The 21,884-nt window shown below is 48.0% G+C and overlaps 3 protein-coding genes across 4 annotated transcripts; 1 reads left to right on the forward strand and 2 right to left on the reverse strand.

Moving 5' to 3' along the window:
* Positions 1–619: 619 nt before the first annotated feature.
* LSM2 (LSM2 homolog, U6 small nuclear RNA and mRNA degradation associated) lies at positions 620–8,068 on the reverse strand. Its single transcript, XM_034661679.1, has 6 exons — positions 8,057–8,068; positions 6,930–7,304; positions 6,197–6,264; positions 1,578–1,608; positions 1,403–1,462; positions 620–1,122 (listed from the first exon to the last, which is right to left on the reverse strand). The coding sequence occupies exons 1-6, from the start codon at positions 8,066–8,068 to the stop codon at positions 997–999; spliced, it is 672 nt and encodes a 223-aa protein (XP_034517570.1). The 3' UTR covers positions 620–996.
* A 486-nt stretch (positions 8,069–8,554) lies between these two features.
* LOC100483310 (heat shock 70 kDa protein 1-like) lies at positions 8,555–12,070 on the reverse strand. 2 transcript variants are annotated; one of them, XM_019793821.2, is made up of 2 exons: positions 11,943–12,070; positions 8,555–10,790 (listed from the first exon to the last, which is right to left on the reverse strand). In XM_019793821.2, exon 2 carries the CDS (start codon positions 10,775–10,777, stop codon positions 8,852–8,854), a length of 1,926 nt encoding a protein of 641 aa, XP_019649380.1. In that variant the 5' UTR covers positions 10,778–10,790; positions 11,943–12,070; the 3' UTR covers positions 8,555–8,851. The 2 variants fall into 2 exon arrangements, with proteins under 2 accessions (XP_019649380.1, XP_011216316.1); XM_011218014.3 differs by having other exon boundaries at positions 11,844–12,070.
* Positions 12,071–12,226: 156 nt separating this feature from the next.
* On the forward strand, positions 12,227–14,595 carry LOC100483558 (heat shock 70 kDa protein 1). The gene has a single exon (XM_002931069.4). The coding sequence runs from the start codon at positions 12,366–12,368 to the stop codon at positions 14,289–14,291; it is 1,926 nt and encodes a 641-aa protein (XP_002931115.1). The 5' UTR covers positions 12,227–12,365; the 3' UTR covers positions 14,292–14,595.
* The last annotated feature ends 7,289 nt before the right edge of the window (positions 14,596–21,884 follow it).

Raw genomic sequence — 21,884 nt, forward strand, 5'->3', positions numbered from 1 at the left:
GCGCCCAGCGGGCAGCCGGGGAACCCGCGGGCCGGGCACTGGCGGCCGAGGACCCAGGGGGCGCCCAGCCTCCTCCCGGAGCCTCCGTCCCTCCCGCAGAAGCAGGCATCGCGCTGAACGGCCCGGGAGGTCCTTAGTACTGAGAACTCCTGTGTAGGGGAAACTCCTGTTTGCTGAATGAGCCAGTTTGCTTCATTCCCAGTACTAACTCTCCACGATAGAAATTATGCCACTCGTATTAGTCCGTTATATTCAGAAAGCGTGCAGTGATTTGGCTGGGTTGAGGAGGCAATCCAGCAGCATCAAACGCGTTTTGGTGTCTCAACATTAACCGTTAGGTTAACAGGACAGAGATGGAAAGGCAGCAGGTACTCCTTGTGGGTACAGCATGAGCAGACGACCACCCTAGGCAAGCTGTACAGGTAGGGGCAAGTTCAAGAAACATGGTGTAGCCCAGGTGAGGTATTATGTGGTTTACACCAGGGACAACAGTGCCAGATAATGCTGGGAAGTTGGGCTGGATTCCTGGTTGGCGTAATAGAGTAGCAGGGCTTGGATGAATTCAACATCCCTTTCCCACGCTCCAGGCTCTGTCCCAAAACACACGCAGAACCAGAACTCAAATGTGCATCATAAGTTTATTCCCGATGCGGGACAGATTCCTTCCATCCCCAAAATGAATCACATGCTGCCCTGGAGAGATCTGGGAGATTCTCCCACCACATCCAGGGAAGGAGTGAGAAAGGCAGGTGCTGAGGACAAGGCAGGCTTTGCAGCTCCCCAGCCGACTTATCCTCCCCTCCTCAACACAGGAGAGCTGCTCCCCACTATTATTATTCCCATCCACTCATCCCTTAAAGGAAAAAAAAAGTCTCCACCACTATTAAAAAAAAAAAAAAAAAGGACAAAAAACCCTCAAATATGGGAGGGAGGGGTCCTGCGGCTTGAGGTAAAAGGTCACCAACAGAAGAGGGGCAGGGAGGGGAGGAAGAACCATCACTGTTTCTGCTGCAGCGCCTCCTTCCTTGCTGCGTCCTGTAGCAACTGTGTGTCCACCTCATCTGCCGGCAACTGCACATAGCGGACCACCGAGCCCCGGATGAAGCAGTTCTTCACTGACAACTTGACCAAGATAGACAAATAAGAAAACACCCTTAAAAGCGTCTGCTGTCTGGGGCGCCTGGGTGGCTTGGTAGGTTGGGCATCTAACTCGATTTCGGCTCACGTAGTGACCTCAGGGTGCTTCACTGGGCGGTGCCCAGTCTGCCTGCCCCCCCCCCCAGCTCGCGTGGGCACTCTCTCTCTCAAATAAATAAAAATAAAATAAACTCTTTAAAAAAAGAATGTCAGCTATCCACCCAGGAGCGTCCTGCTTGTTTCCTCTTCACCATCACCAACTCACCATGTGAGGATACTTCTCAGGGTCTGTAACACTGATGTCAGTTAGTTTGATGTTGAGATACTAAGAAAAGAAAACGAACACCGTCATTAGCTCTAGAGACAAGATGCAAGTACCCAACCCCGAAACTCCCTCCTCTCCTTCCCCAAAACCCATTCTAAGCTCTTACATATCTTACCTGATCCACAGAATGGAGGGTTCCACAGATGCTGTTGGGGGAGGAGGAGGAAAGAAATCAGTTTACACCAAAATCAACAGACAGATGACTTCAGAGCATGGATAACAACATGGTTGGGGGATGTCAAGAAAAGAGAGAACCAAAAGGGGGCATTCCTAAGCCCAGGAACAAGAAAGACAAAGCTTTTATCGCAGTGTGTTATTTTCGACCTCACATCTCCTAAAACCAAGGCACTCTTAGCAGCTGGTATTAAACAACTGTTATAAACTAGGCCCATGTTCCACATAGTATTTGCAATCTTTACAGCTACTTCACAAGGTAGCTATTACCAAACAGGGGCTCAGAGATTGTGTAATGTGCCCAAGTGTAGAAGAAACAGGGACCTGAATCCACATCTGTCTGATTCCCCAAACCATCAGCTATTTTCAAACATTTGTTGCATTGGAACCCCATATGTAAAGTAGACAAGGGGCGCCTGGGTGGCTCACTCAGTTAAGCGTCTGCCTTTGGCTCAGGTCATGATCTCAGGGTCCTGGGATCAAGCCCTGCATCGGGCTCCCTGCTCAGCGGGGAGCCTGCTTCTCCCACTCCCTAGCTCCTCCTCATGCTCTCTCGCTATCTAATAAATAAATAAAATCTTTAAAAAAAATAATAACGTAGACAAAGTAGCTTAATAATCTTCTTGATGATGCAGGCACAAGGATGTCCTCTCCCTTCCTCAATCCCTGGGCCCTCTGAAATGTGAATGAGGAATGCCATCAGAACACCAGGGCTCCAAGGCATGCTACCTCTCTCCCAACTTCTTTACTTTCTGGCAATAGCCTCAACAGTCTCACAACCTCAAATCCTGAGTTGTGCTTCACCGTCCTCCATGACCCATGTCCCCATCATGTGGTGACATTTTCCTAATATCTCTATAATTCTCTTTCTAGTATTACTTCTACAAGCCAAGGTCTAATTACACCTCAATCTAGGCCAGCCGCCAGCCTGGCCACATTTATCCTAAGCACCCTGCATGTCGTCACCAGATTCTATGTTCCTTCGAAATGTGGTTCTCAAACACTGATATGTGCTCAAAGGTTTTGTAAGTCTGAGACAAAGAAACACAGGTTAGTATAGCGTTGTGTTGAGTGCATACATAGTATGTTAAAGGTTGTCAATATTCTCTTCCCTAAGAATACCTTTGATTGCCCTTGCTATTTTTTTGTTATAAAAAAAATTTTAATGAAATGACTGTAATGTGCAGTTGCTTAAGCGTCGGACTCTTGGGGGCACCTGGGTGGCTCAGTCGGTTAAGCATCTGCCTTTAGCTTGGGTCGTGATCTCGGGGTCCTGGGATTGAGCCCGGTGTCAGGCTCCCTGTTCAGCAGGGAGTCTGCTTCTCCCTCTCCCTCTGCTTCCTGCCCCCATTCATGATCTGTCTCTCTCAAATAAATACATAAAATCTTTTTAAAAAGCATTGTAATGAAAATAAAAGAAAATAAAATATTTTTGTCAGACTCTTGGTTTCAGCCACTTTCAGTTCTTCAGGTCTTGATCCCAGGGTCATGAGATCGAGCCCCACATCAGGCTCCACTCTCAGTCTACTTAAGGCTCTCTCTCCCCGGGGCACCTGGGTGGCTCAGTTGGTTAAGTGTTGGACTCTTAATTTCTTGATTTTGGCTCAGGTCATGATCTCAGGGCTGAGATCGAGCTCCACATGGGGCTCTCACAGAGCACGGAGCCTGCTTTTCTCCCTCCTCCTCCCTCTGCCCCTCTCCCCTCTAAAAAAAAAAAAAATTCTCTACCTCACTCTAAAATAAATAATTCTTAAAAAAAAAAAAATAAAGGTACCTATCTTGCCAAAAATAAAGCTGGCAGTCTCTGTTCGACCCCAATTTTCGCTAAATTCTGTCTTTAAAATCCACTGCCTGAGAGACATACTTCCTCGGTGGTGGTTTCCCCACATCCCAGGCTGCTGGGAAGACTTTGACAACACCCTATTACCGTCTGCAGCGGTGAAGTAACTTTCGAAACTGCATAGGTGGTGTCATTTCATTCAGTCTCAACAATATATAGCACAACAATGGTCTGACAAGAAGCATGAGAGAGTTCTTTTCCCATACCAATGGACTACCTTCAAATCTTTTAAGTCCCTGCTAAGTTATTCTTGCCATGTGGAAGACCCGGAAAGGAGAAAAGAGGAAAACCAAAAACAAATCATCTCACAGAATTGCCTAGGTGGTTCTGACACAAATTATCTATAGAATTGCCTAGGTGGTTCTGACTTCCATACTTGACTCACTATATGGCCCCAATCTATACGCCATCAATACCATGTCAATGTTTCCCATACTGAGAAATTATCTCACAAAGAAACGTGGGGGATATTGTTGGGGGCAGGGGGGTACGGGGATACACTGATCCAAAGTTTCTAAAGGAGGGGAGCCTGGCTGGCTCATCTGTTAAAGCATGCGACTCTTGACCTTGGGGTTGTGGGTTTGAGCCCCACCCTGGGTGCAGAGATTACTTAAAAATAAAATCCTTAAAGAAAAGTTAGGTATTAAGGAGGGCACTTGTGATGAGCACTGGGTGTTGAATGTAAGTGATGAGTCAGTAAATTCTACACCTGAAACTAATATTACTCTTTATGTTAACTGGAATTTAAATTAAAAATTGAGAAAATTAAATAAATAAATAAATAAATAAATAGAAGTTTCTAAAGGAGAGTCAGGTAATAAGTAACAATACTTTAAATGTATACTTCATTTAAAGGATTTTTTTAAACGGTTTTTTCCCCCTAAAAAAGAGATGTGTACAAAGTTGCACACATAAAGATGTCCAGGGCAGCATCATTTGTAAAAGCAAGGAACTGGAAACAGCCTAAATGTCCAACAGCAAAGTATTGATTAAATTAGTTGCTGCCAGATAAATAAAAATGCCATACAGACATTAAGAATGTTAAAGATCAACTTTATTGACATGGAAAATATTCACAACACACTGCCAAATGAAAAGCAAGTTTCACAGCTGAATAAAGAATATGACCCCATTTTATTTATTTATTTTCAAGTTTTTATTTAGATTCCAGTTAGTTAGCATACAGTGTAATGTTAGCTTCAGGTGTAGAATTTAGTGATTCATCACTTACATAGAGCACCCAGGGTTCATCATAGCAAGTGCCATCCTTAATACCCATCATGCCCCCACCTACTTCCCCTCCCCTCCCCTCCAGCAATCCTGTTTACTCTCTATAGTTAAGAGAGTTTGTTTTCTGGGGGCACCTGGGTGGCTCAGTCAGTTAAGCGTCTGCCTTTGGCTCAGGTCATGATCCCAGCGTCCTGGGACTGAGCCCTGAGTTGGGCTTCCTGCTCGGCGGGAAAGCCTGCTTCTCCCTCTCCATGCCGCTCCCCCTGCTTGTGCTCTCTCCCTCTCTCTCTGTCAAATAAGTAAACAAAATCTTTAAAAAAAAAAAAAAAAGGAGTTTTCTGATTTGCCTCTCTCTTTTCTTTCCCCCCATGTTCATCTATTTTGTTTCTTAAATTCCACATACAAGTGAAATCATATGGTATTTGTCTTTCTCTGACAGATCGTTTTTAATTTAAAAGAGAGTGAGCAAATGTGCACACACCAGACAGAACTGGACTTCAGTTCTGGCTGTGTCATTTACTAGTTGTGTAGACTTGAGCAAGTTTCTTAACCTATCTATGCTTCAGTTTCTTCATGTGTAAGATAGCAACAACAGTATGTCTCCTATAGAGGAATTATGAGAATTAAATGAGTTAATAAATGTATTCAGAATAGTGCTTAGTTGATAGGATGTTTTCAAATGTTAGCTATTTCTCTTTCTTTCCGTACATACTTATTAAGCACCTACAATATACCAGGCCTACGGTAGACATTAGGTACACAAAGGTGAGCTTAAACATGGTCCTAGCCCTGTAGGAAGGACAGGCTGTAAACAATAAACATACTTTTATGAAATCACAATTTGACAAGCACCCACTAGGAAGAAAACAGACTATACAACAGACACTACTCGGCTAGAAGGACCAGGAAAAAAGTCTCTCCAAGAATACAGCATTTATCCATACCCTGGATGCTAATTAGGAGCTAATGACACAAGGGGGTACAGGCTGTAAAAGCAGTAGACAGAAGGGACTGCACTGGTCTTTGGTTTATCCTTTACGTTCTCTTCAACAATGTGGAGATCGTGCCACATCTACTATTCTGCAACAGCTCTCCATATCAATATATCTTATTCCTCTGTGACAGCTACATAGTATGGAAGTGCCACAACTTAACCCATTCCCTGTAAATGGCTATTTGTTCCAATTTGGGACTATGGCAAATAAAACTACAAACACCTTTGTAATACACTTTTACTTGTGGAACTGATTAGTACATTTCTATAAGCTGGGTCAAAGGAGTAAATAATTTATCAGAAAAAAATAAACAATGTCTTTTGTTAAAAAAAAAAAAAATTGATGCCTCTGCCCTCTGACAGCTCTCTAGTACCTTAAGCTTAAGGCACAGGTCATTTATTCCTTTTTTATCTCTCCCACTTTGCCCAGCCTCAAAGAGGTTCCAGAGCCCTGCATATAGCCACCCCCTACCGACTTGCTGGAACAGGTACCTACCTCAAGTCATTCTTGAGTTCCACGACCACATCCTTGCCCACCAGGGACTTGAAAAAGGAATAGAAGAGCTATTGGGCCAGAGAGGGAAGACCATCATATGGGAAGGTACACGGTAGGAAGGAGTGTCCCTCCCTCTGCTAGTATTCCCAAATACTGGTACTGGGATCCCCGCCACATCTCTGACAGTTCTCAAAACTTCACAGGAAACAATACTGACAAAGATGACGGGCTAGAGCCCAAATACACTTGTCTGAGCCCCTGATTTAAAGCTCCAGAGAGACGCTCTGCCCTGCACCCCTCGGGCTCTCCGGGTCGGTCTCTCAATCGACCACCTCTCTTAGGCTTCTGCCGCCCCCCCAACCCCCAGTAGGCAGAATTGTAGAAAGCGTCCCATTCTCACCCGCCCATTCTCACCCTCCCAAAGCCTGGCCTCCGTCACAGAAATACTCCTTGAGGTCTAGCTTTTCCCTCCCTTCCTGTCCCCAACTCTCCCGCGCGTTTCTTTTGTTTTGTTCCCAAGTAAGGAAAAAAAAAGAAAATCCCATTTGCTCCCATGTGTGTCCCCCCAGAATGTGAGGCGTAGGAACTAAGAACAGAGCAAACCCCAGGGCCCAACTTCAGCCCCGAGGGTCAAAGCCTAGACACCGCCCCCCGCCCCCTCCGTCTCCGACCAGCCCGCCCGCCCGCGCTCCCTCGCCCCCAGGGCGCCCCCTTGTGACGTCACGGTACCTACCATGGTGCTCAAGCCGCGGGCTGCCGGCCGGACCGTGAAAGCGAGGGCCTGGAACAGCTGGCGTGGGGCCGGGCGGCAGCCGGGATGCGAGCCCGCGCGTGGGGCGGGACGGAATCGCGCAGGCGCAACAAAAAGAGCCGCGGAAGCTCTGAGCAATGACAGGAGCGCGCGGCGAACTCGCGGCTCGGGGAGAACCGGCGGGAGAGAGCCCAGGGGGAGCTTAAGCCGGGAAAGGGGCGGGTCTTCCTGCCTTCCCACTTCCTCCCGGACTGGCGGGCTTCCACCACGCAGGCGCGAGCCCCAGCTGTCGCCCGAGTTTTGAAGAGGCTTATCGCCTCTCTGGGGTTTTTCTTGATGGAGCCGCCCGCAGACACTCTATTGAAAACTGTCGAGGAAATTGGGGAAACTCCTGAGTTGTGCACTTTTCTATATCCATTACACTTCGATAAAAAGTTTAAAAAATAAAATGTTGCAGAATTCCCGAGATCAGGATCCCGAGCGCTAATCTTGATTTTATTAAAGGTTCCCAGTAAACATATTTCTCCCAAGGACCCAATCTCAGTCCACCTTTCTTACACCCTTTTGCCTAGGGCTGTCCTGTAAAGGACTGAGTAAAACCAAACAGAAGCTTGCTTGGGTAGAAATTCCCATTCTAATATTTCACTTCCAAATATGACCCCTCAAACACTAAAGGACACAAGTGCACAGTTATACAGACTTCTATACTCATGCCCCTATGGGTTTTATAAATACTTGATATTATGACACAATAGGTGAAATATTTTTTTCAAGGAATAAGATTTAAATCCTCCATTTCTCATCTTACCCATTTGTCAACAGTTTGTTGTAAAAATGTTTTCTGCACGTAAAGGATGTAATAATAGACTCTATGAGTACACAGACGTTGGATGTCCTAGACCCCACCTATAAATGTCATAAGGACATCAAGCAGAAGTTTGTCCCCCCCCCCAGCTGAACCCTAAGGACCTAAACCAGTCTATCACTGAGTATAAGCAGAAACTATAGTTAGCCACTGCTCTAGCTGGCGCTAAAGGAGCCTGGTGATCAAAAGTTTTTTTCCTGCTTGAAACAATTAGCTCATGAAAATTCAAATACTTTCCTCTTACCAGTTTAATCATTCACAATGAGTTCACAATCAGACCACACTCATGCTCTTCATGAACTCTGTACCTTAACTTTTCAAGGTACACTCACAGTCTGAAGGTACAAGAAGAGGGGTGTCTGGCTGGCTCAGTCAGAAGAGCATATGACTCTTCATCTTGGGATCATGAGTTTGAACCCCACATTGAGTGCAGAGATTACGTAAATAAATAAATTTTAGAAAATAAGGGCTCCTGGATGGCTCAGTCAGTTGGGCATCAGACTCTTGGTTTCAGCTCAAGTCATGATCTCAGGGTGGTGAGATCGAGCCCCACATCGGGCTCTGAGCTGAGTGTGGAGTCTGCTAGGGTTTCTCTCACCCTCTCTCCCTGTTCCTCCCCTCAGCGTTCTCGCATGTGCTCACGTGTATGTGTGTACTGTTTCTAAAGTAAATAAATCTTTAAAATAAGTAAAAATGAACTTAAAAAATAATAAATCAATAAAGATACCAGAAGAAATTTGTTTTAGGAACAAATTTACTGAGTGACATTTAACCATCCACACAGGAAGAAGGAAGTTGGGGAGGATGGAAATAAATAACAGACATTCAAATTCGTCAAATGGTTCAGAGGGGCCTAGTTTTCCTAAGAGTCAGAAACATGGATTGTGAAAAGATGGTATATGAGACTCTTTTGTCAGAATCCAGAGGGATGGTAACTTAGGTTCAGGACAGTCAATTCAATAATTATAACAATGTTTGAAGATGAGGGGAACAAAATTCATCTTAGAGGCACCCTAGAACTCTCCAACTCCAGATAAGATTAATCTACTTCTTCAATGGTGGGGCCTGTGGCCGCCCTTCCAGGAGTATACCCTGTCCCACAGGAAGGCCCAGTGCATCCTCCCTGGTAGAGTTTTGTGATGACTGGGTTACACACCTGCTCCAATTCCTTTCTCTTATGATCAAACTCATCTTTCTCAGCCAGTTGATTGGCCTCCAGCCACGAAAGGACCTCACTGCATTTATCCAGTATTTTCTTTTTATCAGACTCACTAATCTTGCCCTTCAAGCCTTCATCACTCACAGCACTCTTCATGTTAAAAGCATAAGATTCTAAAGCATTTTTTGCAGAGATTTTCTCTCTCTGGACCTCATCCTCGGCTTTATACTTCTCAGCATCCAGAACCATGCGCTCGATCTCCTCTTTGCTCAGGCGGCCCTTATCATTGGTGATGGTGATCTTATTGGCCTTGCCTGTGCTCTTGTCCATGGCTGTTACATTGAGAATACCATTGGCATCAATGTCAAAGGTCACCTCAATCTGAGGCACTCCCCTGGGTGCAGGAGGGATTCCAGTCAGGTCAAACCGCCCCAGGAGGTTGTTATCTCGGGTCATGGCTCTCTCGCCCTCATACACCTGGATCAATACCCCAGGCTGGTTATCTGAATAGGTGGTGAAGATCTGCGTCTGCTTGGTGGGGATGGTGGAGTTGCGCTTGATCAGGACTGTCATGACACCTCCAGCCGTTTCCAACCCTAGGGACAAGGGAGCCACATCCAACAAAAGCAGATCCTGTACCTTTTCAGACTTGTCCCCCATCAAGATGGCTGCCTGCACTGCCGCCCCGTAGGCTACCGCCTCATCAGGGTTGATGCTCTTGTTGAGATCACGACCATTAAAGTAGTCCTGCAGCAGCCTCTGAACCTTAGGGATACGAGTGGAGCCCCCCACTAACACAATGTCATGGATCTTAGCCTTATCCATCTTGGCATCCCGAAGAGCCTTCTCCACAGGTTCCAGAGTGCCTCTAAACAGGTCTGCACACAACTCTTCAAACCGGGCTCTGGTGATGGATGTGTAGAAGTCAATGCCTTCATAAAGTGAATCAATTTCCAAGTTGGCCTGGGTGCTGGACGACAGGGTCCTCTTGGCCCTCTCGCATGCGGTGCGCAGCCGCCTCACAGCTCGCTTGTTCTGGCTGATGTCCTTCTTGTGCTTCCTCTTGAACTCCTCCACGAAGTGGCTCACCAGCCTGTTATCAAAGTCTTCCCCTCCCAGGTGGGTGTCCCCGGCTGTGGCCTTTACCTCAAAAATTCCATCATCTATGGTCAGGATGGACACATCAAATGTGCCTCCACCTAGATCAAAGATCAAGACGTGTCGCTCTCCCTGACCTGCTTTATCTAAGCCATATGCAATGGCAGCAGCTGTGGGTTCATTGATAATTCTTAGCACATTGAGACCCGCAATCACACCTGCATCCTTGGTGGCCTGGCGTTGAGAATCATTGAAATAGGCTGGTACAGTGATCACTGCATTGGTAACAGGGTGGCCCAAAAAAGCCTCAGCAGTCTCCTTCATCTTTGTCAGTACCATAGAAGAGATTTCCTCAGGATAGAAAGCTTTTTTCTCCCCTTTGTATGACACCATTACCTTGGGTTTGCCTCCTTCATTGATAACTTGAAAAGGCCAAAGTTTCATATCTGATTGCACTACAGGATCATTAAACTTCCTGCCAATCAGACGTTTGGCATCAAAGACAGTGTTCTGGGGATTCATGGCCACCTGGTTCTTGGCGGCATCCCCGATGAGCCGCTCAGTGTCGGTGAAGGCCACATAGCTGGGGGTGGTGCGGTTGCCCTGGTCGTTGGCGATGATCTCCACCTTGCCGTGCTGGAACACCCCCACGCAGGAGTAGGTGGTGCCCAGGTCAATGCCGATGGCCATTCCTTTAGCAGCAGCCATGGTCTTCCGAGGCCTGAGAGGAAAACATGAGATAAAGTTTTGGTACGGTGCTCTTTTATTACTTTCAATCGTGGTAAAATACACATAATTTGAAATTTACCATCTTAACTGTTTTTTAAGTGTCCTGCTCAGCAGTAAGTTCATTCATATTGTTGACCAACCTCCAGAAATCTTTTGAACTTGCAAAACTGGAATTCTATACCCATTAAGCCACTCTCAATTCCCCTCCTCCCTCCAGACCCTGGCAACCACTACCCTACTTTCTGTCTCTATCAATTTGACTACTCTAGGCCTTCATATTAATAGAATTATACAGTAATTTCTTTTTGTGACTGGCCGATTTCACTTAGAACGATACCGTCAAAGTTCATCTATGTTACAACATGTGTCCGAGTTTCTTTACTTCTTAAAGCTGAATGATATTCATTATATGTATATAACACATTTTGCTTATTTATTCATTCCCTCCTTGGACACTTGGCCTGCTTCTACCTTATGGCTATTGTGAATAATGCTGCCATAAACTCGGTGTACAAGTATCTTTTTCCAGTCCCTTCTTTCACAGAGAGTGCTTTTTGGACTAAAGTATTCTTAGCGAACTGGAAGCAAGTGGGAGGCAGTGAGCATATTTTGTGTTCAATTTTCACAGAGCCTACCTCAACTGTCTTGTTCCTTTATCTGTGATGTTTTATTCTGCGATTGTACCTGTCTTCCTGCTTAACTAAGATTATTTTATGTTCTGGTCTCCTCCGGAGACATTAATCTCCACCCTTCAGTTTAGTTACCTTCCACAGCTCCCTTACCCTCAGTTAGGGATTTGTTGGGAGTAGTATTGGGCCAGTCTAAAAATGGCTGCTAGGAACCCAATCAAACTCTCACAAACTTTCTCAGACGAGACTGAGCTTAACATGCAATCTCTTCCTCCGATATCCTCTGGAAAAAGACACGTATCTGAAGACACTAATAGATGAGCTTCTCCACCTCTTTCCAGCAGCTCTGACAAATCCCACCCACCTTGGCTCCTACCAAAGAATTCCCCTTCCCTGATTGGTCAATGCCCCATTACCTTAGACTAAAACTATAGAATGTTCCAGCATTTTCTCAACACGGATCTATTAATCTTGCCTACTGCCATTCCATTTCAGTGAGAGCCCTCCAGGCTCACCTATTGTCCCGCCGCCTTCGATCCAGTTTGATAATGTTCCGATTGAGGAGCCCCTGAGGGTGGGGGCTCCTTCAACATCCAAAATGCGCAGCCGGTGTTCCCCCACCCCCCACCCGCCCCGCCCTACAACTTTGAGCGGACTCCGGTCCTACCATCCCGATTGCTTATTAACCCATGAGGTCAGAGGCAGCACCCCCATTGTAACGCGTCTGGGGGAGCAGCGTCAACACTCTCGCCCCCGCCCTGCCTCTGGCCCTCCCAGCCCCTCCCAGCCCCTNACTTTCGCAGACCTACTGCGTTCCGATCCCGCACGTTCTCGGGTTTGCAGCTTCGGAGAAGACCGAGCATCTCGTCGCGGATCCCGACCGACCGCCTTTCACACAGCCTGAACCGGAGCGCGGGGCGAGGGAGCAAGACAGCGGCATGGCGAAAACTGCGGCCATCGGCATCGACCTGGGCACCACCTACTCCTGCGTGGGGGTGTTCCAGCACGGCAAGGTGGAGATCATCGCCAACGACCAGGGCAACCGCACCACCCCCAGCTACGTGGCCTTCACCGACACCGAGCGGCTCATCGGGGATGCGGCCAAGAACCAGGTGGCGCTGAACCCGCAGAACACGGTGTTCGACGCGAAGCGGCTGATCGGCCGCAAGTTCGGCGACCCGGTGGTGCAGTCGGACATGAAGCACTGGCCTTTCCAGGTGATCAACGACGGGGATAAGCCCAAGGTGCAGGTGAGCTACAAGGGGGAGACCAAGGCGTTCTACCCCGAGGAGATCTCGTCCATGGTGCTGACCAAGATGAAGGAGATCGCCGAGGCGTACCTGGGCTACCCGGTGACCAACGCGGTGATCACCGTGCCGGCCTACTTCAACGACTCGCAGCGCCAGGCCACCAAGGACGCGGGGGTGATCGCGGGGCTGAACGTGCTGAGGATCATCAACGAGCCCACGGCCGCCGCCATCGCCTACGGCCTGGACAGGACCGGCAAGGGGGAGCGTAACGTGCTCATCTTTGACCTGGGCGGCGGCACCTTCGACGTGTCCATCCTGACGATCGACGACGGCATCTTCGAGGTGAAGGCCACGGCCGGGGACACCCACCTGGGAGGCGAGGACTTTGATAACAGGCTGGTGAACCACTTCGTGGAGGAGTTCAAGAGGAAGCACAAGAAGGACATCAGCCAGAACAAGCGAGCCGTGAGGCGGCTGCGCACCGCCTGCGAGAGGGCCAAGAGGACCCTGTCGTCCAGCACGCAGGCCAGCCTGGAGATCGACTCCCTGTTCGAGGGCATCGACTTCTACACGTCCATCACCAGGGCGCGGTTCGAGGAGCTGTGCTCCGACCTGTTCCGGAGCACCCTGGAGCCGGTGGAGAAGGCGCTGCGCGACGCCAAGCTGGACAAGGCCCAGATCCACGACCTGGTCCTGGTGGGGGGCTCCACCCGCATCCCCAAGGTGCAGAAGCTGCTGCAAGACTTCTTCAACGGGCGCGACCTCAACAAGAGCATCAATCCGGACGAGGCGGTGGCCTACGGGGCGGCGGTGCAGGCGGCCATCCTGATGGGGGACAAGTCTGAGAACGTGCAGGACCTGCTGCTGCTGGACGTGGCTCCGCTGTCGCTGGGGCTGGAGACGGCCGGGGGCGTGATGACGGCCCTGATCAAGCGCAACTCCACCATCCCCACGAAGCAGACGCAGATCTTCACCACCTACTCGGACAACCAGCCCGGCGTGCTGATCCAGGTGTACGAGGGCGAGAGGGCCATGACGCGGGACAACAACCTGCTGGGGCGCTTCGAGCTGAGTGGCATCCCCCCCGCCCCCCGGGGAGTGCCCCAGATCGAGGTGACCTTCGACATCGATGCCAACGGCATCCTGAACGTCACGGCCACGGACAAGAGCACGGGCAAGGCCAACAAGATCACCATCACCAACGACAAGGGCCGCCTGAGCAAGGAGGAGATCGAGCGCATGGTGCAGGAGGCCGAGAAGTACAAAGCCGAGGACGAGGTGCAGCGCGAGAGGGTGTCTGCCAAGAACGCCCTGGAGTCCTATGCCTTCAACATGAAGAGTGCCGTGGAGGATGAGGGTCTCAAGGGGAAGATCAGCGAGGCCGACAAGAAGAAGGTGCTGGACAAGTGCCAGGAGGTGATTTCCTGGCTGGATGCCAACACCTTGGCCGAGAAGGATGAGTTTGAGCACAAGAGGAAGGAGCTGGAGCAGGTGTGTAACCCCATCATCACCAGACTGTACCAGGGGGCGGGTGGCCCTGGGGCTGGCGGCTTTGGGGCTCAGGCCCCCAAAGGGGGCTCTGGGTCTGGCCCCACCATCGAGGAGGTGGATTAGGACTTCTTCCCCAAATTGTTCGTGTTTGGTTCAGAGACTGTTGGGATTCAGGACTCTTGCATTGCCTTACATGTCTGCATTTCATCATCTCTCAACTTTGCCTATTGTTTGCCTAATTTCAACTGTCTCTTTTGGTGAAGTCACGAAGTTCCTTTTTTTTCTAGAATCTAAATGTAGCAAGAATTTATACTGCCATCGTTTGTGCCTTTCTTTTTTGTAATATCCACACCAAACTTGGGCCTTTTTTCGTTTTGTTGTTTTAACTATTTTCTGCTGAGTAAATAAACTCAATAATTTGATTGTCTTGCCTGCTTCTGTGTTTTTTATATTGAGATTAGAGTCTGTACAGGTTGTCTTTTTGTTTTAAAACTGAATGGTAATTTGTATCTTAGGTATTGGTGCAGGATCTGGAGAAGTATGTGTATATATTGCATTGTGATCTCTTTCTTTTAAGCAAGTGGTGTTTTGGGGAGATTTTAAAAAACGGCTTATTTTGAGTGGGTTGGGTCTGTTGGTGTAGAAAAAGTTAAGGGCTACTGACATAGTGGCCTCAAGTTTGATGAAGGGGTTGACCTTGTGTAAGGGTGGCCTGGAAAAGGGGTATGGGGTGGGTGTTCCTTGAGAAGCTGGCAAAAGAGAGAAGGGAGAGGCTGTTAGGTGGGAAGGTCCTGGCTTGCCATTCCTGTCAGTGCGCCTGATATGTCAGAGCCATGATGTGTAATCTGGTTTCAGCATGAAAGAACAGGTGAGTCCTAAATTGGTAGTGAGGAAATGTGAGTTCAAGCACTGGCTTGCCCAGTTAGGCTTTAGTTACTCTGACCTCTCGGTCTAATATATTATAACGAAAGAGTCTGGCCTTGATGCCTCAGTCTATAGTTCTTGTTTCTGAAAGGTTACTGAGAGAGAAGTGTCAGATTTCTGTCAATGGTTATTTACATTTTAAGTACCCAGTGAGTATCTGCAAGGAACTGTCCTTGAGTTTGGTGCCCCAGCAGAAGGACCTAATATTTCAGTGCTTTTATGTACCAGGCACTGTTTTGGGGCCTTTTATATGTTTATGAATCCTCATTCCACCACACTGAGTTTAGGCAGTGTTTAAGTTGCACAGGTGAACACATGGGAAGACTTCAAAGTTACTGGCTTCACTAAAATTACTTAAGTGGTTAAAAAAATTTCCAGTTGGACAAAGGTGTTAAAACCTGGATTCCAACTATAGTTTCATCAGTTTTTGCCAGGCTGTCCCAGGTCCACAGGGCTTTTTTTTTTTTTTTTTTAAACTATGCCCGGTTCTGGGTTGGTTCTACCTTGGGTTTCACAATCATTACCCCTTTGCCTTTACGTTATGGGATCCATACAATTATATCAGATAAACACTTGGATTGATAAGAAAGGCTTAGTATTTGTTAACTTAGAAGAAGGGGGAAACTTAGAAGAGGGGAGGCCTACTACAGGTACCCTTCCCATGCACTACCTTACCTTTGAGATACTGCATATCCTAGCTGCTAGCATTCTAGAAATAATGCCCTTCACAACCTCCTTGTTGGAAAAGGCCCTGCTGCAATCCTCAAGGCTTGGGGAGTGAACCCCTTTAAAAATCAGTTGCATCTGGAGGTTACAAAATGGTTTTGGAACAAGATAGACATGGTGGTTGCAGATCGTTGTGGATATACTTAGTACCACTGAATTGTCCACTTTATTTTTTAATTTTTATTTGTTTGTAAAGTAATCTCTACACCCAACCCGGGGCTCAAACTCATGACCCTGAGATCAAGTTGCATGCTCTTCAGACTGAGTCGGCCAGGTGCCCCTCAATTGTGCACTTTAAGATGGTTTTTGTGTTATGTGAATTTCAATTCAACAACAAAAACAATTTTTAAAGAATGGTCTCACTCAACATTCCATAAAAGCATTTTCTGAGTTTATGTGTTCTTCAGAGCCCACCAAACCTTTTAGTAAGTAGTAGCCTCTGAAGAAAATCAGTATTCTGGGAATGGCACATACATGTGGACTTTGTCCCGGAAGTATGAAAATGGAAATCTAACACGTTCAGGCTTTCAGGGCAGCTTATAAAGGCACTTTTAACCTTCAAGACACTTGAACTGTAGGGCTGTGGACTCTAGCCACGATATAAATCAGTCTTCATGAGGATATGCATTTGCTACAGGACCTCCTCTCCCCCTTAAAGCTTGCAGGAACATTTGTTACCATCATTTGCAGATAACACAGTGACTCTTCAAGGCAGCAGCCACTACCCCTGCTTAGGAGAGAGGTGGCAGGGGACAGGGAGGGTGGACGGAAAAGGGTGGAGTTTGGGAAGGACCTACCAAACACCTTTGATCAGAGAGTTCAGGGAAATCTTCAGAAATAACTCTGGAAAAAATAAGTTTCTATGGCCCAATTAGTCAAGTTATTGAGTGGGATTTCTTATATTAAGAAATCAATATAAGAAGTTATAACCCGCGTACCCTTGCACCGAGGACTTAATCAGTTTGTAAGGTCAAAAGAGATCAGATGGATGAAATTATAGATTTTTTTTTAAAAGATTTTATTCATTTGTCAGAGAGCGCACAAGCAGCAGGCAGAGGGAGAAGCAGGCTCCCCGCTGAGCAAGGAGCTGGACAGGGGACTTGATCCCAGGGTTCTGGGATCATGACCTAAGCTGAAGGCAGACAATGGACTGAGCCAGCCAGCCATCCCAAAATTGTAGATTTAAAGTAAAGAGAACGCAGTGCCATCCCTGGAGAAAGTGATATTTTGGATAACAGAAGAAAATTTGGAGGTAGGAGAGGTACACGGAAGAAAAGTAACTGTGGGCGGGGAAATAATTTTTTAAATCCAATACCTTCCCTAATTCCTTTGCAATCCCACGTACTCCCTATGCCAGCCCTCAGAAGGCCAGTGGCTATGGTAATGCGCATGATTTTATATGCCTTTTGAACCCAAGATACTGCTTTATTAGCAACATATATACTATGTTATTTCTGGCGTTTAACAAGATTGTCATCAAAAATGAAAAAGATAATCAAAACAACAAACTTTTTATAAATATGAAAGAAGTGGGTAGGGACATGGGCTTTCGGTTAAAAGAGGAGATGGGGTTGTTTTCAGGTGAGGGGGCGATCCTTACGGTAGAGATAAGAAACAGGAACTGTCATCAACCTTCGTTCTAATTGAAAACCGTAAATCCGTCCCTTTCGGTCACCTCTTGGGAATCCGCTGCACTGGGACAGGGCAACGCCACCAGCCCCGCCCCCTTTCCGAGCACCGCTCCCAGAAAGTCTAAGGGCTCGGGCCGAGGAGCCAATTCCGGAGGCCGGGGTGAACTCGCCCCCGCCCGCCGGTCCCCGTCTCGCCCACTCAAGGATCGAAGGGTAGGGCACAACCGGGGAGCACTGGGGCAGGGGGAAGACGGAGTCCAGAAGACGAGAATCACTTCCCGCTCTCGAGGAGCGAGAGCGGGCGGTGAGGGAGCGGCAGAGCGAGGGCAGCAGGATCCCGCCCGCCGCGCGTCCCCGCTGGCCGGGAGCGCGCTCGCCTCGGGCTCTGGGGACCTCCTCTTCTGGCGTCCCGCCACCCGACTCCTTGGCTTAGTTGTAGGAGTTACAAGACTTCCCAGTGCTTTCGTCGCATAAATTACCCAGTGTGAGAGGAACTGTGAAGATCTAGCCCTTTTTCTCTTTTCATCCCATCTTGAAAACACAAGCACAAAACCCCGGTACCGGCCAGGCAATCCTGCGGCCAGCCCCGCCGCTAGGTCCCAGCGGCGGCCTCCGCGCCCCGCGACCCGCCCCGCCCCGTCCGTGTCCCGGGGGCTGGCGCTCTCTTCCCCTTTTAACCGCTGTCAGGACCTTTCTGGAGTTTTCTGGGTTCGGGGGCGGGGACTGACTCGTAAGAACACTCTTCGACAAACTGCCCCGTCCAAGGTTTCCACCCCCCGACACACACCCCAACCCCGCCCTAAAACATCAAGCTTAGTCATGGCTCTATATTTAATTTCCAGAAGATTCTGCGAACTGTATTCCAGCCTAGCCATAGTAACAGGGCTCCCCCTCCCCCCTCCCCCCTGCTTTCCCCTTTGCGACAGAACAGTCTGTTATGAAGGAAAGGGGAGGCGGGGCTAGGAGATCTGGAAGGGTTGGAAAGGTAGGAGCGGGCAGCGGGGAGGATGATCAAGAGTCAGAAGTGGCAGCCAGGAGGGGAGTCCCCGGCTGGTCACATACCTCCGTGGTGCCCCTAACGCGCACAGAGCCCTGACATTCACTTCATTCCCTTCTGTGGCCATTTGTTTTCCTCTCTTAAGAGAATGAAAGGCTAGGATGCATATGCCAACATTGAATGGAGTCCAAAATAGGGAGTATAAGGACGTGTAGGCTCAATAACCAGTTCTATAATTAGCTTTCAGGGTGACCAGACTAAGCCACTGAACCTCTGATCTTCTGTGTTCATCTTTGTAAAAGAAAAAGTTTGGCTGAATGGCCTCTGCCTAAAAAATCAGTAAACTGAAAGCAATGCCATTGTCCTGGCAGTAGTCCCCAACCTTGTAAGCACCCCAAGAAGAAAGATTGAGAGGTCAGACCCTAGAGTGTGGGATCCCAACAAAGACAGGAGAAAGGGAGCAAACTTTTGAGCACTACTCTGTCCCAGGCACAGAACTAAAGCCTGAGAAGCATTATCCTATTAATTCCTGATGCTACCATCCTATAAGAAGGATATTGTTAATTCTATTTTAGACATACAGAGACTTGTGTTAGTTAACTTACAAGTACTACCTGGTGAAGAAGAAGGAGGAGGACAGGGAGAAAGAAGAAAAACGGCCTTTATTTACAAGGAAGTAGAGTCAGATGCAATCGCAGGTTTTCCCTTTCCCAGGTTTCCCCAAGCTTCTGGAAATCTGCAGCGCTCCCCAGTCACTGCAACCTTTATGCCTGGCTCTAGGTTTCATATCAGTTATCTCTTTTGCTTTTTTCTAACTAACCTTAGAATTGCACCATCTTTTAAAACTAAAAGAACTGAGGAGAAAACTGTTTGAGAAACTGCAGGAAAAAGGAAAGAAGAAAAAAACCAAAACCCACAGCTTCAGGGTGATGAAAGCTCATCTCCGCACTTCCTGAACCACAAAGTTCTTGGCTCTCTCTCTTTTGTTCCCCACCCTTAAAGAAGTATCTGACAGCCCCACCAGCTTGGGGAACCTGAGACTTGATCCTTTAAAATGCCAAATCCGATAAAAACCTGATTGCAAAATTAGCCAAAATAAAATTCTGGAAAATCTCTTGGGGTTCTTACAGTAACCTTAGACACCAATTAAATGGTGACTGGGTTTTGCCTTGGGAGGCAACCAGTGTAAAATACAAAATTCAGGAGACCCTCTCCTTGTCAGGAAGTGGCAAAGGAATATAGATATTTGGGTTTCCAGACCCCTCAACAAAGAGAGATTTAACTCAAAAGGTAGGTCAACTATAGGTTGTAGCTGATTCATGGAAAACTATTTCTAGTGGATCTTTTGCTGCTACACCAACAGTAGCAAGATTTGAGGTCCTATCCCCATGTCTACCTACCAGGCAGTGGGTAAAGTGACACCCTTTGCTTCCAGCCAATAAAGAAATATTCTAAATTGCAGATCTGGAGAGAAGGAAGGAGTAAACCCAGAACTGCCTCTAGTAGCAGCTAATGGCAAGGAAGCTTCCGTAGGGAGGAGGAGATGAGGTTAAGGGTCCCTAGAAGTGTTGACACATTGGGCAGCTGAAACGGAAGCTTGGGGAGTCGCCAGAGATTGCATAAAGAAATGGAAAATTCCTTAAGTTTGACCAGTTTGACTAGATTAGGAGGTGACTCATTAGGGAGCTACATCTGAATGCAAAAAAAAAGTTATCACTTGCCTGCACAAACACACACGGGATTGTGAAGGCAATTCCAACTGAGCAAAATGTTCAAAAGCAAGATTCCTTCCCTTCATCAAAAACTGCCTTCTCATATATAAACAAACATACAAAAAACTGCCTTCTTCCACTGTGTTTACTGTGCTCAACTATGTGCAAACAGCAATGAGTCTATTTTTGGTGGGTTGTGAGCCCGGCACTATTACTTTAAAGTCCCTTAGATTTTCATATCAGGCACCCAACAAATGGTTTTCCATGCCTGCAAATGATAAAAAAAAAGGGGGGGGGCGGGATGAATGATCAAATGTGTTTGTATTCAAAGCAGGAGGGAGGATAACCTGCAGGAAGTTGGAATGTAGGATTAAAAACTAAGTGGGTGAATTAAATGCATGACAAATTAGTTTTAAAGGAGCTGGAAGTAGAACCTGGGTCGGATCAACCGCTCCCACCTTTCAGCATCTGGACTCCCGACCAGTTTGTTTAAAAGGGACCACCTGCAACCAGCTGTGGCTTATGATGCTGTTTAGGACAGAATATACCCGCCCTTCCCTCGCCGGCTCCCCATCCTCTGCATTTCATTTAAAAAGGATGGACAGCCTAAGGGCGAAAGAGAGAGGGCAGAAGACCGAATTCTGGGTTCTGAGTATGAACCAGGAATTAACAGACGGAAAAGAGGGAAGGCGGTGGCCCAGATCCGCAGGCTGGGAAGAACAGGGAAACTGAAAAGCCCCAAAGGCCTTAAAGACAGAAGTCCTACGGAAAGTTGTTTTCTTCCTCCCGCCTGAGCTCATCCCTAGGCAAATGGGTTCAGCGGATCCAGCCCTGCCTTTCCCCTCCCCCCCGCCCTTGACCCAGCTTGCTCTTTCTGGGGCAACTGGGACGTCCTCCAGTTAAAGAACCACCTGTTTACTTGATTTTCTTTTAAAAAATTCAAATTCCCCATCCCCAGATATTCCATCCGTGTAGGTTAAAGATGATATCAAAACTATTATTGCATTATCTTTCCTTCTCTTTTCCGTTTTAAATCGAAGGTGGGAAAAAAAGCCGCAGAAAGCCAAAGCAATCCTCAGGCAGCCCAGGCCTTTGTACTGATCCACTAACGGGCCTGAACGCGGCTCCGTCCGTCAGCACCACAGTCCGATCGGAGTCTCTTTGACCCACAGCTACCCCACCCACTTCGAGAAACTCGGGAACTTTCTGTATTTGGGGTATTCCCGGGAGTCGTGTAGCCCTTCATCCTATTTTAAACCATCAAACTAGTTTGAACCCCACGAGCGTTTCACCGCCCTACAATTGCCAGCCGAGTGCTAGTCTTTCTGGTCAATTTCAACACCGGGGCACAGCATAGCCAGGGGTTTCAGAGACTGGGTGGGCGGAATCAACATCCACCCAACCCCGCTGCTCTCCTCCCTCCCCTTAGGACTCGGGTCCCTTCCCAAGAATCCCAGAAGAGTCTGGAGAGTTCTGGGAGGGGCGGCACCCAGGACGCCGATTGGTCCCAGAAAGCCTGGAGGCAGGACGCGAGCCGAAAGCCCTGGAATATTCCCGACCTGGCAGCCCCGCAGAGCTCCGCGATTGGCCGGGGACCGGAAAGGCGGGGCTGGCTGAAGCGTTATAAGCACAGAGCCGCCCCGCCGCTGACAAACAGCAAACCCACAGAGAGCGGGCAGGCTTTCCTGTGGTGTCAGCCAGCGCAACTTTCGCAGACCTACTGCGT

This window comes from Ailuropoda melanoleuca, chromosome 5 (genome assembly GCF_002007445.2).
Source record: "Ailuropoda melanoleuca isolate Jingjing chromosome 5, ASM200744v2, whole genome shotgun sequence".
Lineage (NCBI taxonomy): Eukaryota > Metazoa > Chordata > Mammalia > Carnivora > Ursidae > Ailuropoda > Ailuropoda melanoleuca.